At 46.4% G+C, this 15,390-nt stretch overlaps 1 protein-coding gene across 1 annotated transcript in view; it reads right to left on the bottom strand.

Annotated features, from left to right (window-relative positions):
• The window catches only part of PKD2L1 (polycystin 2 like 1, transient receptor potential cation channel), a 50,360-nt gene that overhangs the window by 20,192 nt on the left and 14,778 nt on the right, over positions 1–15,390 (bottom strand). The window contains exons 3-5 of the mRNA XM_054983961.1: positions 10,599–10,726; positions 9,700–9,953; positions 3,718–3,942 (exon numbers count right to left, since the gene is read on the bottom strand). Of these exons, the coding sequence (XP_054839936.1) occupies positions 3,718–3,942; positions 9,700–9,953; positions 10,599–10,726 (607 nt within the window). The remainder of the gene's footprint in view (positions 1–3,717; positions 3,943–9,699; positions 9,954–10,598; positions 10,727–15,390) is intronic.

The raw sequence follows: 15,390 nt of genomic DNA, 5'->3' as shown, positions 1-15,390 counted from the left end.
CTCCAGTTGCTCTGAAAAATCCCTCCCACCCGATGTTTTCATCACCACTGTATTTACCACCACTCTGCTCCACCGGGAAAGTGTAGTAGTACTGCCTACGGGGTTTTATCCGAGTGAAGATATGTAAAAGCTGTATTGTGGTGGCCGCCCTCTTGATATTCCTCTTAAGTATTTATTATGTAATTACTTAAGATTTTAAATGTTTTTAGGGTTTTTTAATGTATTTATTGAATCGTGTAATATTGCTATGTTTTAAATGATGTAATCTGCCCTGAGCCCATTTCCTAGGGAAGGCGGAATATAATATAATATAATATAATATAATATAATATAATATAATATAATATAATATAATATAATATAATATAATATAATATAATATAATATAATATAATATAATATAATATAATATAATATAATATAATATAATATAATATAATATAATATAATATAATATAATATAATATAATATAATTGATTGATTGATTGATTGATTGATTGATTGATTGATTGAATAAAAGAATCTAATAAGGAGGCTAAATCTACATGTAGCTGAAGGGATAAAAAAAGGAATAAAGGAACTATTGTTGTTGACTATACGTGAAAACATCTTGCTGCTTCTGTTATAAGTAGCAGACATCAGATTTTATCATTTTTAAATCAATGCTGCCCTTTTAAAAATTAATTGCTAATAATAATAATAACATTCAATTTATATACCGCCCTTCAGGACAATTTAATGCCCACTCAGAGTGGTTTACGAAGTATGTCATTATTACCCCCACAACAAAACACCCTGTGAGGTGGGTGGGGCTGAGGGAGTGCCAGAGAGCCATGACTAGCCCAAGGTCACCCAGCTGGCTTCAAGTGGAGGAGTGGGGAATCAAACCCGGGTCTCCAGATTAGAGTCCCGCGCTCTTAACTACTACACCAAACTGGCTCTCCAACATTCCTCAGCCATCTTCAGATTAATTAAGGTATGTTCTGATCTCTTCAATCTAAATTCTCTATGATAGGTTCTCACTTTCTTCAAATGGGTCCAGCATTCAGAATCAAACCAGTCATTTTTCCTGTTTTCTAGTTGATTAAAATGAAGCGGCAGGCCAACAGGTTTACATAAATCAATGATCTGAGTTATAATGTCATAAGAGGTAAAGATATCATGAGTTAAACCACATTCTCATGGTAAAGAACGGCACTCCTGGGAGTAAATAATAGATCTAATTTCTTGGTTTAAAGACGTCCATTTCCTTATTCCTGTTCCTTGATTAGTCTGTTCAACATGAGAGAGTAAAGATGGTGGCATGGCCACTTGTTTATCCACAAGCAAAGTTAAAGTAAGGAGGAAATGGTCTCCACTCAAGAAGCCTCTAACTTCAAACTCACGAATCTTTACCAAAACTTCGTTTGGGACCAAGAATAATCAACCATATTGAGTATGGTTACTCTATGAGTAAAACAGGTAAATGCTCCTTCTGGTCTACCAGTTTATTCCCATTCGCTATCACCAAATTGTGGGATAGAATTAAATTTACTAGCTGCTTGCTGGCTAAGTTTAACCTTTGGTCTTTATGTAACCTATTAAAAAGAAGATTATTATGTGGAAAAACTTCCATACCCAGATTATAGAGCCCCAAAATTATTTTAGATTCATCAGCATCAATATGGTCCCTAGTTATTATTAAATAATGATTTGGTAACCCTTCTTTGGACTCTGAGAATAAATCATCTAGTTCATCCCAGTTTTTTAACAGTTCTCTTTTCCTCAATAAGGGGATAAATAAATGGTTATCAATAAAAAGGAAGCCATAGGTAAAGTTTAAAAAGACTGCAAGTGCCAGGGAAGAAGACACCGCTATTCTCACCTCCTTTATATTCAAGTAATTTGCCACTAAGCAAGCTAATCCTCCACCAAAATGAACCTTTTTACTATAGTAAAGCGTTCAGTAGCACCTTTAAGATTAACTAACTTTATTGTAGCATAAGCTTTCAAGACATATTATCGTTCCGCCGGACCTGTAAGACAGAGCTGTTCCGCCAGGCGTTCGGTGGTTGAAGGTGGTTGAAGGGGGCAGTGCCATGTCAGCCTCCCACCTTCGGGGGGGGGGTTCTCCCCACCACTGCACTTTAATGTACTTGGTTAATTTATTTTATTATTGCTTATTGTATTTTGATTTTAGAATTATTGCTTTCTAGTTTTTACAAAAACATACAGGCCCAGCCCCCGCCCACCTGACTCTCGGCCATTTTGGGCCCGTTTCAGCCTTGGGGCCGAAACAGCCCAGATCGGGCCTCTGACGGGTGGTGGATCACTCTCCCACTCAGCAGCAGCCCGATCCTCACCATTTGGGGCCCCTTTTTGGCCATTTTCAGCCCCTTTTTGCCATTTGGGCCCAATTTCGGCCCCGAATGGCCAGGATTGGGTCCAAAACAGCCAGGATAGGTGATGTCAGGGGATGTGGCATATGCAAATCAGTTATGCCAATGACACACTTCCAGCAATGTCAAGGGGCGTGGCATATGCTATTGAGTTATGCTAATGAGTTCCTCCAGCTCTTTTTCTACAACATGACCCCTGCTTAGCTTACACAGCAAACTGCGTAACCTGCAAACCAACATCATGACAACAGATTGCTACTTGTTTGCTGAGGACCTTTATAGAGGTGTTCCGTTGGAACAACACAATACACCCAGCAGGATCCACTATTCTGCTTCTTAAGCTGGGGATGGAATAACAAAGCATCTCAAACTCACTTCGGCAATGCATATACGAAAACTGGAATGACAACGCATCTCACACAGGTAGCAGAGAGAGGTGGGATCTCATTCGTCACAGCTTGACTGCTGCAAATGTCTCCCATGTCCCCTCCCCTTTGCAATATGTAGCTACGGAGTACTGGCATAATAGTACTTCCTCCCTCGACAACTACTAGCATTCCCTACCAAACAAGAGCTGGTTTTTTTTTTCAGCAGGAACACGGTGGAACGGAGTTCCGACACCTCTTGAAAACAATCACGTGGCTGGTGGCCGCGCCCCCCGAACTCCAAACAGAGATCAGTTCCCCTGGAGGAAATGGCCATTTTGGAAGGGGGAGTAGGAAAGGAGTGTGCAAGTTAAAAAGTTAAAGTGCCCCTTTCTGCGCGGCTTGGAAACCACACGGAAAGGAGCGTATTAAACCCTCATGGCTTGCTTCAGCTGACAGGAGACTCCCTGCTGTTCAGCTGAAGCAAATGTGGGGGGTTAAAAGTTAAAGCGCTCCTCTCCCCACAGCTTGCAAGCCGTGCAGAAAGGAGCGCTTTAACTTTTAAACTTGCACACCCCCTTCCGAAATGGCCATTTCCTCCAGTGGAACTGACCTCTGCAAGATGCATAGGGTGAAGCCGGCGGCAGGGTGTTTGAAACTGAAAGCGCCTCTTCTTCTGCCACTCACGAGCTTCACCACCTGATACATCAGATGTGTTTCTCCCTCATTTCCCTCTTGAGAATTCTACCACCTCCTTTCCCAGAAAAAAGCCCTGCACAGGGTACACATGTACTGTGTAGAAGAGGGGCTTTTGCTCATGTGCCACAAACCCCCCACCCCAAGCCCTGAGGAAGATAATAGAGGAGGAAAACCAGGCAGTCGGCTCCAGTGGTGGCTGTAAACATTCCTCCTGACCTCTTGTTGCTTTCATTCAGGCACTAAAACTGAACAGGCCAGTGGAAAGGCAACTTGCCTAAGCACGCAGAAGAGATTGATGTTGGCATTATACACAGAGAAGTCGATAAAAATCACGCGTGTTCCCCGATCCAGCCACAAGTTCTCTTTCAAGATCTGAAGGGCATCGATGCTTTCCTCTCGGGTCATTTTGAGATCTACATAATACCCTCCTCCGCTGTAACTTGTTAATCTTCCCCAGTGAGACGAACCATCAAGTTCTTCCTCTGTGTGGTACTGCCATCTGCACAAGTACAGTATCAATGAGAGAGAGAGAGAGAGAGAGAGAGAGAGATGAAAAGTAGGAAGCAAACACACTCTGGGCCAAGCTAGAAGTGACGAACTACACTTGAACGGCAAGTGAACAGACTCACGTAGTGATCGAGTGGCGCGCAAGTGAATAGGAAGGAATACATGAGAGTCTGTTCACTTGCCATTCAAGTGTAATTCATCACTTCTAGCTTGGCCCTCTGTTTTCAGTTCTGCATGTTATGTGTGCAAGGATGTCCACCCTTTAAAAGAGGTTGACATTGGAGAGGAAAGAGAGTTTAGACTGAATCAAGTGAACACGTTTCCAGCACGGTTCAGTATTCCAGACATGGTTCATTTAGGGTTTTATAGATTTAAAAATCAGCATTTTGAAATGGTCCTACAAACTAACCCATAGAGCTTCTTTAATTTTGGCCCAATGAAAGTTCCCAAACAGCCTTCATGAGCTGAGAGATTACCAAGGAATGTGTAATAGAGGCAGGGCTTTTTTTCAGCGGGAACGCAGTGGAACAGAGTTCCGGAACCTCTTGAAAATGGTCACATGGCTGGTGGCCCCGCCCCCTGATCTCCAGACAGAGGGGAGTTTAGATTGCCCTCCGTGGGCAATCTAAACTCCCCTCTGTCTGGAGATCAGGGGGCAGGGCCACTGGCCATGTGACCATTTTTGCCAAGGGCGATTTAAACTTTAAAAAACTCCCCCCTTGTTCCAGCTGACCCAAAGTGACGTCATTGTGCAGTCCTGAGTTCTATCACTGAGTTCCACCACCTCTTTCCCCCGAAAAAAGCCCTGAATAGTGGCCATTGTCTTAATTGGACCAGTTAATCAATAATGAAAAATACTTCTGTGCATGTACAGAATGAATTCCCTCGTGATTAGAGAGAAGTGTCCGCAGGCATCACTTCAGTAGCGTTAAAGTACGGATGGAGCAGAGGGGATCCAGTTTCTGAATTCAGGATACTTAATTGTACTGTGAATATTTATTTTATTTATATCACTGAGACTCAAAGTGGATCACACAGTGTGAGATTAGTACAGTCCATTTCAAGGACATTTCCATAAACAATGCCATAAAGCAAATAAGCACAGTTTTACAAAGACATAACATTAGTAAGAATCCAATACAGAGTTGAAGAAATGTTGAAACAGAACATAAGCAATTCAAGGGCTGACATTAGAAGCACAAGTAGCTCATAGGAGCACATATTTAAGACAATAGGTAGTACATAAGGCAACATAGTAGTGAAGTCTATGGTCCTTAACTCATTAGCAGAGCATCTGAGAGCCCCTCCCTACAATACAAAAGCTTTTTTGAATAATTCGGTTTTGCATCATTTGTGTAAAGCCAGGAGTAGGGGTGTGCAAGCCAAAAATTTTCGGCTATAGCCGAAAGTAGAAAGCCGAAAGAAGATTCTCTATCGTTAAAGCCGAAAGCCGAAACAAGAATCTCTTTCGGCTTTCGACTTTCGGGATTCTTTCGGGATTCTTTCGGCATTCTTTCGGCTTTTTTCTATGGGAAAATGCCTCCGTCTTCCAGGACGCCTGGAGGAGGCATTTTCCCACCAAATAAGCCCAAAATTGGTGGGGACCTTCCTCTAACCCTTCTCTAACAACCACCCAAGTTTCAGACAGATTGGACTTTGGGGGGCCATGTTATGGCCCCCCAAAGCAGGTCCCACCATCCTCCCATAAGAAAGCGAAGGAGCAGCATATTGTTAGCATGCTGCTGCTAATCTTTCTTCATTATTTCCTATGGGGAAAAAATGAAGAGGCAGGCTTCCTTTGCCAGGGGTGGCATTTTGCATGCAAAATGCCCCCCAGCCCTCAGGGGCCCTTCTCCCACCCCTCCTCCCACCCCCCACCAAGGCTCAGCCTGCTCCCACTTGGGGGGGCATTTCATGGCCTCCCCAAGTAGGTGCTCTAATCTCTACCACTGACAGCTGGGGGAGGCTTGTGTTGCCAGGGGTGGCATTTTGCATGCAAAATGCCCCCCAACCCTCTGGGGCCCTTCTCCCACCCCTCCTCCCACCCCCCACCAAGGCTCAGCCTGCTCCCACTTGGGGGGGCATTTCATGGCCTCCCCAAGTAGGTGCTCTGCTCTCATCTCTACCACTGACAGCTGGGGGAGGCTTGTGTTGCCAGGGGTGGCATTTTGCATGCAAAATGCCCCCCAGCCCTCTGGGGCCCTTCTCCCACCCTTCCTCCCACCCCCCACCAAGGCTCAGACTGCTCCCACTTGGGGGGGGGGGCATTTCATGGCATCCCCAAGTAGGTCCTCTCAGCCCCTAAAGTCCACCCCTTACAGCCCCACACAAACCCAATTCCCCCCCAGCTGCCACACACAGACCCAAATCCCCACATTAGCCCCTCACAGACCCAAATCCACCCCCACCTGCCCTACACCCATAACCCCAGGAACAGGCTGGCAAAGGCCAGCCCTCTCCCTTTGTTCCCTATGCTGGGAACTTCTAAACTCTCTTTCCCTGGGCAATTCTGCACAGCCCAGGGGTGCCACAATGGTGGGCACACTTCTGAGTGCCAGCTGGTCCCTGTGAAAGAGCACCTGAACCACAGACACCCTCCCTCAAATTCCCCCACCACCTACAGAGATGGCTGGCCAGCCAGCCCCATTGTTCCCTATGATGGGAACCAACTGCACAACAAAGAATAAAACAAGAACAACACAAAATAAAGTTTTAAAAAAATTATTTTCTCCCTTCCAAAGTACAAGTAGGCAAAGCATTATGACACATTACACCAGCAGTCCCCCACACAGAAAAATTAAAACAAAACTCACTTAACATCAGAGAATCACAAAGCATGATTCCTGTCAAAAACACTTTATTTCTTGAACAGCTTTAGGTTACACAGCAGGGGGGAACACCAAAGGGCATGGCAGCACTATCTTACACAAAAATAACACAACTCACTTAACATCAGAGAATCACAAAAACACAATTCCTGTCAAAAACACTTTATTTCTTGAACAGCTTTAGGTTACACAGCAGGGGGGAACACCAAAGGGCATGGCAGCACTATCTTACACAAAAATAACACAACTCACTTAACATCAGAGAATCACAAAACACAATTCCTGTCAAAAACACTTTATTTCTTGAACAGCTTTAGGTTACACAGCAGGGGGGAACACCAAAGGGCATGGCAGCACTATCTTACACAAAAATAACACAACTCACTTAACATCAGAGAATCACAAAAACACAATTCCTGGCAAAAACACTTTATTTCTTGAACAGCTTTAGGTTACACAGTAGGAGGGCACAACAGGGCATGATAGCAATGTACTACAAAAAATAATACAACCCACTTCACCGTTTTTGACAGCAATTGTGTTTGTGTGATTCTCTGATGTGAAGTGAGTTGTGTTATTTTTGCGTAGTACACTGCTTTCCTGCTCTGCGGTGCCTTCCTACTGTGTAACCTAAAGCAGTTACAGAAATAAAGTGCTTTTGACAGCAATTTTTTGGGGTGATTCTTTAATGTGAAGTGAGTTGTGTTATTTTTGTGTAAGATACTGCTTCCGTGCCCTTTGGTGTCCCCCCCCCCCTGCTGTGTAGCCTAAAGCTGTTCAAGAAATAAAGTGTTTTTGACAGGAATTGTGCTTTTGTGATTCTCTGATGTTAAGTGAGTTGTGTTATTTTTGTGTAAGATAGTGCTGCCATGCCCTTTGGTGTTCCCCCCTGCTGTGTAACCTAAAGCTGTTCAAGAAATAAAGTGTTTTTGACAGGAATCATGCTTTGTGATTCTCTGATGTTAAGTGAGTTGTGTTATTTTTGTGTAAGATAGTGCTGCCATGCCCTTTGGTGTTCCCCCCTGCTGTGTAACCTAAAGCTGTTCAAGAAATAAAGTGTTTTTGACAGGTATCATGCTTTGTGATTCTCTGATGTTAAGTGAGTTGTGTTATTTTTCTGTGTGGGGGACTGCTGGTGTAATGTGTCATAATGCTTTGCCTACTTGTACTTTGGAAGGGAGAAAAAAAATTTAAAACTTTATTTTGTGTTGTTCTTGTTTTATTCTTTGTTGTGCAGTTGGTTCCCATCATAGGGAACAATGGGGCTGGCTGGCCAGCCATCTCTGTAGGTGGTGGGGGAATTTGAGGGAGGGTGTCTGTGGTTCAGGTGCTCTTTCACAGGGACCAGCTGGCACTCAGAAGTGTGCCCACCATTGTGGCACCCCTGGGCTGTGCAGAATTGCCTAGGGAAAGAGAGTTTAGAAGTTCCCAGCATAGGGAACAAAGGGAGAGGGCTGGCCTTTGCCAGCCTGTTCCTGGGGTTATGGGTGTGGGGCAGGTGGGGGTGGATTTGGGTCTGTGAGGGGCTAATGTGGGGATTTGGGTCTGTGTGTGGCAGCTGGGGGGGAATTGGGTTTGTGTGGGGCTGTAAGGGGTGGACTTTAGGGGCTGAGAGGACCTACTTGGGGATGCCATGAAATGGCCCCCCCAAGTGGGAGCAGTCTGAGCCTTGGTGGGGGGTGGGAGGAAGGGTGGGAGAAGGGCCCCAGAGGGCTGGGGGGCATTTTGCATGCAAAATGCCACCCCTGGCAACACAAGCCTCCCCCAGCTGTCAGTGGTAGAGATGAGAGCAGAGCACCTACTTGGGGAGGCCATGAAATGCCCCCCCAAGTGGGAGCAGGCTGAGCCTTGGTGGGGGGTGGGAGGAGGGGTGGGAGAAGGGCCCCAGAGGGTTGGGGGGCATTTTGCATGCAAAATGCCACCCCTGGCAACACAAGCCTCCCCCAGCTGTCAGTGGTAGAGATTAGAGCACCTACTTGGGGAGGCCATGAAATGCCCCCCAAGTGGGAGCAGGCTGAGCCTTGGTGGGGGGTGGGAGGAGGGGTGGGAGAAGGGCCCCTGAGGGCTGGGGGGCATTTTGCATGCAAAATGCCACCCCTGGCAAAGGAAGCCTGCCTCTTCATTTTTTCCCCATAGGAAATAATGAAGAAAGATCAGCAGCAGCATGCTAACAATATGCTGCTCCTTCGCTTTCTTATGGGAGGATGGGGGGACCTGCTTTGGGGGGCCATAACATGGCCCCCCAAAGTCCAATCTGTCTGAAACCGGGGTGGTTGTTAGAGAATGGTTAGAGGAAGGTCCCCACCAATTTTGGGCTTATTTGGTGGGAAAATGCCTCCTCCAGGCGTCCTGGAAGACGGAGGCATTTTCCCATAGAAAAGCCAAAAGAAAGCCGAAAGAATCCCGAAACGTTTCGGCTTTTTTCTTTCGGCTACCCGAAACGTTTCGGCATTCCCCGAAACGTTTCGGCATTCCTCGAAAGAAGCCGAAACACTTTTGTTTCGGCATTCTTTCGGCATTCTGAATGCCGAAACGCACATCCCTAGCCAGGAGAGTGGGGGCTCTCCTCACCTCCTCAGGCAGGCCTTCCACAGGGAAGGGGCCACCACAGAGAAAGTCCGTGTACGGGCTACTGTTGATTTCGCCCATGTGCAGGGTGGCACCTGCAGGAGACGAGATTTTTGCTTTGAAAATTAAAAACAAAATGGATAGTCATTGTATCCCTCATTTCTTACGGCCTAGTTATCTTTTGATGCCACGGGTCACACTGAGTGAAATGGCATATTCCATGACAGCTTTAGAAGGTGGACTACATGGTACCAGACACTGCCGAGGTCTCTCCCAAACCCCATTCTCCCCAGACTCCACCCTCACCCCCCAAATCTCCAAGAATTTCCCAGCCCTCGCTATGTTCCACTTACGCTGTTCCATTGAGGAGCCCGAAGGGAGATCTGTCCTCCTTCTCCTCACTGTATACGTCATAGCAGCCAGAAATGTCTTCTTTGAAGTCATCATGCACAGCGCATGAGTTGTTCTGGACCTTTAGCTGGCGCAGTCGCGGGACACCAAGGAGCAAATTCTCGTAATAGATGTACGACTGCGTGTTCTGGCCTAGTGATTCGTTGTTGTACCATTTAGTCCAATACAAATTATCCAGTAGGGGGCCCTGAGTATACTGTGAAATACACAGAAAGGGGAATTAAAGGCAGGTTATTCAAAACTGCTACGCCGCACTACGTGGACTGACCTCTGGGAAACCAGTTTCAGGCCCGCAAAGAGGGAAACTCCGCCAGGCCAGTCTGCCTTTCTCATTTGGCTGCGTGGGAGAGGTGGTACTGTTCAATTCTGCTGGAATCTCAGCTTAGAAAGGGGGTTTATGGCTCAGATGAGGATAGGGAATAGAAGGAGAAACAAGGGCATTGCTGTCTGGGGTGTGGAAGGACTAGGACTAGACATCAAAAGCAGGGACATTTCTGCACGAGGGAAGGGCAACAAACTGGCTGTTATGCGACATGCATACCATACCAACCAAAATACACAATGGCAAGAACGATATGGGTTTTCTCCAGGTAACAATGTGTGCCCGTAGTGCCTGATTCTTTCCTACAAGTGGTTCGTACCGCCACCGCATATTCAGACATGCTAAAGATTGCACAAGTTAAAAAGGAGGTCAGGTCACTTTTCAGATACTGGCCCTGAATATGTGCTATCAGGCCATCTTCAAGAGCCGGACTCCCTGTTTGGTTCATTTTAGTGAATGAGCAATGATCTCCAGTTTGACTCGTGAAGCACCGAGCGCGCAAACCTCATTGATACTCACAGCCCAAAAGTCAGCCATGCTTCCAATGGACTGGAAGGACACACCTTTGTCGGAAGAGCTTTGTAAGAAGAGATCAGACATAACTTTGGTGTAATAGAAGGCATTTGAACTTGTCATCCCGTAGGTCACTAGAAAATGACAAACAAAAAGGAAAGGGGCCAAAATTAGTTTCTGTGATTTACTGAACATTAAGAACCGGCTTCAAATAAGCAAAGCTGGTAGGGGAAACCTATATCTTTCTGGGAGCGTATTCTACACATGTAAGAATGTGATAGGTCTGGATATCAGGGCCGTTTCCAGACGGCTGACCTGCACCCGGGATGTCGTGCCACGTTTCGGGTCGTGCCGGGGAAAACGCGAAATATTGCGTTTTCCCTGGCACGACCCGAAACGTGGAGCGACATCCCAGGTGCAGGTAAGCCATCTGGAAATGGCCCAGGAAAATCTTCATCAGACAACAATTATCTAAAGGGTACAGAATTAGAAATTTTACAGCAAAGCCAACATCTTGACTGCTTCTACTCCCAGGCCAATCCAATGATGTGAATAAGTCAATAACAGCTGTTTAGTTTTATATCAAATGAAGAGAGAATGCAAGAGGAAGAAGAAAACATCTGGATCCTCTGTGGCTCATCAGAGGGTCTCAGGGCTTCATCGGCATTGCCCAGGCAGGCTTGTAGGTTTGCCTACATGGTGCTGCCAAGGTATGCCATCTTCTCTATGCCTCAATTACAGGGCAAACTTGTGCAGTTATTTCAGTATTGATGGGCTTAGACAGAGGTGCCTCTGTGTAGCATTGCACTGTTATAAAGAGACATTTTTAAAGAATACCCCCATTCAAGACAAATGACTGTGACTTTTTAAATGACGTCGTTAAGGGAGATCATACTTTTTGACATTCCAGCATTCGCAGTGTTCATAAAGTCAGAAAAGAAATACACTCTGTACATGCTCAGGATGAGGAAACAGAATTTCTCAGCTAACTAAAATATGAAAAGCTGGAGTTCTATTACTGGATATCAGCATCTGAAAGAACCTCTCAGTATCAATCCTTCTCATTAATTCCTGCATTTCTAAACAGCAATTCTTTCCTTGGGTGTGGACCATGAATGTACAGAATTGGAAGATTTGCCGTGTCTATTGGGGGTTGGAAATCTCCCACCCCCAATGGGCCTTGCTGACACTCTAGTGGCCTGTGGGAGAAAGAGGTTTTTAAAAATCATTGCTGGTGACGGCATGACATCACTTCTGGGGGTGGTGGAAGTAATGCCGTACCTTTCTAGGAATTGCTGGAAACTCTATGGAGGCTGGCCACCTTAATGATTTTTATTAATGGGCAAGTGAGTGAATAGGAACTAGCTGATATATTTTGCCATACTCTTATTTATTGCAATATTTACCTTTTGTAACAGTGTTTGTGTTGGATATCGTAGGCATGTGGAATCCCTCTGGAATTAGTTTAATATTGAAAAAAACTGGTCTGCAATTTGGGAAACAGTCCTGAATAAGCAGCCAATCACCCTTGCTTTAACGTTTTCCAATGGCTATTCAGAAACCAAATTAATTCCTATAGGCATTCAAAAGGTCCTAATGGATTCTATTAGTCAATCATTCCTCTAAAAAAAATCCAAATCCACAGAGAAAATCTCACAAAAATGTGATGAATTCCTTCCTTCCTTCCTTCCTTCCTTCCTTCCTTCCTTCCTTCCTTCCTTCCTTCCTTCCTTCCTTCCTTCCTTCCTTCCTTCCTTCCTTCCTTCCTTCCTTCCTTCCTTCCTTCCTTCCTTCTGTGGGGATTTGCTAGGTAACTCTCAAAAAGACTTCACTACATAAGTTAAAGAACTTTATTGATAAGCTACCAGTTTCGGCTCTTACTCCATCCTTAACAGGAATGGCGTTTCTTTACAAGCACAGAGCATATGTAAAATTCTAAGTGCAGGTGAACTCCCAAATCCCCACCCCCTTGAGGTAACGGTCAGCTAAGTTCAAGAGGGAGCCTCTTGGTGGGAAAGAGTAGAGCTGATACAGGGAAGTCTCAAGGACTCGTGAGTGTCCATGCAAGCACCCCTTCCCAGGCCCAGGCAAGAGGAGTGTAGGAGAACATAGGGATAACAGTAGAGACAGCCCCTCCCTTGCATACTTTTACATCACAGTCAAGAAATAGCCTTAGTCTTTAGTTATACCCATAGCATCAGAGCACAAACAAACATTGCCCAGGGTCTAGTTGAGTATGACAGGTGAACACCTGACACCTACCTACCTACCTTCCATTCATATCCCTACTTTCCCCCTGACCAAGAACTAAAGTGGGGGTTTGATATTCTGGAAAGTAGCTGGTGTTCTCCCTCCCACTCACCCACATTATGCTTTCCATTCACAGTTCCAGGGGTGTGGTTTTTCCTATGGGCAGTATGGGCAATTGCTCATGTTTTCACATAGGAGCGGAGCAACAAGCGATGGGGATGATAGAAAATAGCAGTGGAAAATGAAGTCAGAAAGCAAACTGCGGTGCATTTTTAAGGAGATATGCACTGTGATAACTGAGTACTTTATTCTTGTTTGGAGTGGGTTGAGTGGGAATAAAAAGTGGGAGGGTCACAGCTTTGACTTCGGTCCAGTGCCTCAGAATCACTACAACCACCCTGCACAGGTCTACATAGGGTTGCCAGACACCTGCTGGGAGAATTTTTTCGAAAAAAGGCATTGGGCCAATGGTGTGACATCACTTCCAGGTAACACTAGGAAGTGATATCACACCCCCTCTGGGAATTGCTGAGGACTCTATGGTAAAACTGTAGAGTTTGGGGCAATTCCTAGAGAAGGCTGATCTCTTCTGGGGGGAACCCAAAAGTGACATCATGCCATCACTGACACACAACCCCTCCATGTCCCTGTCACGGGCTGGGCCAGCCCAAGCAGGGTGGTTCAAGTCCAAACCTTAATGCCAGAGTCTGAGGGGAGTTCCAAGAGCAAAAGCCAGGTCAAACCGGTGGTCAGAGCACGAGATAACGCCAGGAGTGAGTCCAGAGTCCAAGAGCAAGGTCAGGTATAATCCAAGGTCATTTACCGGTAGTGTCAGGTCCAAAAGCAGGCACGGGCAAGGAACATGGAGTGGTTGCAGGCAGTAGACACGTTGCTTCCACACCTGGCTGTCACTCCTGGCTGGTTTTTATAGCCAGGCGTGATTTTCAGCCAGCTGCTGGGGCTCCATCCTGATGCTACTCATCGTCGCTCTCCAGCAGCTGGCGTTGGCTCAGGAGACGAGCGCTGCGCCGTCTCTCCTGCAGTTCCAGTCTCTCGCACTGTCTGTGGCGCTCTCTAGGCGTGGGTGAACCTGGTGGGGTGGAAGCCTCTGGCTGGGCTTCCCCTGTGGTGCTGGCAGTCCCTGACTGAGCCTCCCCTGTGGAAGTTCCTGGCTGAGCTTCCCCTGTGGTGTTGGAGCTAGAGGGTGCTGGTGTCTCAGCTGCTGGCTGTGGGCTTTGATCAGCCAGCAGCTGCTGCTCCTGATTGCCGGCTTCTGTTGAGTCAGGGCTAGGGCTGGCTACACAGAACTCTTCTTCTCCTGAGGAGTCCTGGCTGGCTACACGAGGCTCCTCTCCTCCGGAGGAGACCTCACTCTCAGACTGGGCCATGACAGTCCCCATCCTCTAGTCTTGTGCTGGTTTTACACATTTTCCCCTACCCTAATCATCAGACAGAGCCCCGTGGTGCAGAGTGGTAAGCTGCAGTACTGCACCCCAAGCTCTGCTCACGACCTGAGTTCGATCCCGGCGGAAGCTGGGTTCAGGTAGCCGGCTCAAGGTTGACTCAGCCTTCCAACCTTCCAAAGTCGGTAAAATGAGTACCCAGTTTCCTGGAGGTAAAGTATAGCTGACTGGGGAAGGCAATGGCAAACCACCCCGTAACAAAAAGTCTGCCAAGAAAACGTCGTGGTGCGACGTCCCACATGGGTCAGTAATGACTCGGTGCTTGCACAGGGGACTACCTTTTAAATAATCAGACAGTTGCACCCTGTAGCTCACGAGTGTTGGGCAATGTCTTTCTTTCCGTGGACTGAAAAACCGAAGGAGCAGAGGGAAGCAAGCAAAGCTGGTAGAGACCTGCTGCAACAGAAGCAGTTGAGCAGCAACTCAGGGGCAGTGACTTTTCTGACCTTGCACTAGCCAAGGGCATGTTTGCAGGCCCGACTCCCAGAACAAAAGCCTCTTCCATTCTACGGAGGGGCTGGCTCCACTTACGCAGCCAAGAGATGGAATCTGTGAAGGGGATCTAACTTATCACAAGCACACATGCACCCACAGAGACGTACGTGCTCACTTCACCAAATCATCAATTGCAGGATTTTCAGGGGGAAACTGACAGGTATCAACAAACTTTCAAAGCTTCTTGTTTTGCGCAGGTTAGAACATCATGACTGGAAGGGAAGAGGGATCGGCGTTTTGTCCCCCTGCTTGCAAGTGATAGCAATCGTTACCGCGCTACTCCATTGCAGAACACATGAAATATGACCCGTTGCCCTATGAGACACTACAGGTGCACCTTTGAGATAGCAATGAATCTTTCTAAAGCAAACAGCCATTGTTCCACTTGTACAAAGTGCTTTAGAATTTGGCAGAGAGCTGCATTAAATCCATCCGGAGAGGACAATGGGAACGGCCCTCTGCGTTATCATCCTAGCCACCCTTCCTGCATTACCCTGTGGGATTTAAAGGGGAAGCATCAGTGTCGCGTGGAAGTTTTAACGGCACATCTCATGCGTCCGAAAACTGCAAGGAAATGTTAAGTCTTGGGG

This window comes from Eublepharis macularius, chromosome 6 (genome assembly GCF_028583425.1).
Source record: "Eublepharis macularius isolate TG4126 chromosome 6, MPM_Emac_v1.0, whole genome shotgun sequence".
Classification (NCBI taxonomy): Eukaryota; Metazoa; Chordata; class Lepidosauria; order Squamata; family Eublepharidae; genus Eublepharis; species Eublepharis macularius.
This window is presented reverse-complemented; position numbering and strand designations above follow the sequence as displayed.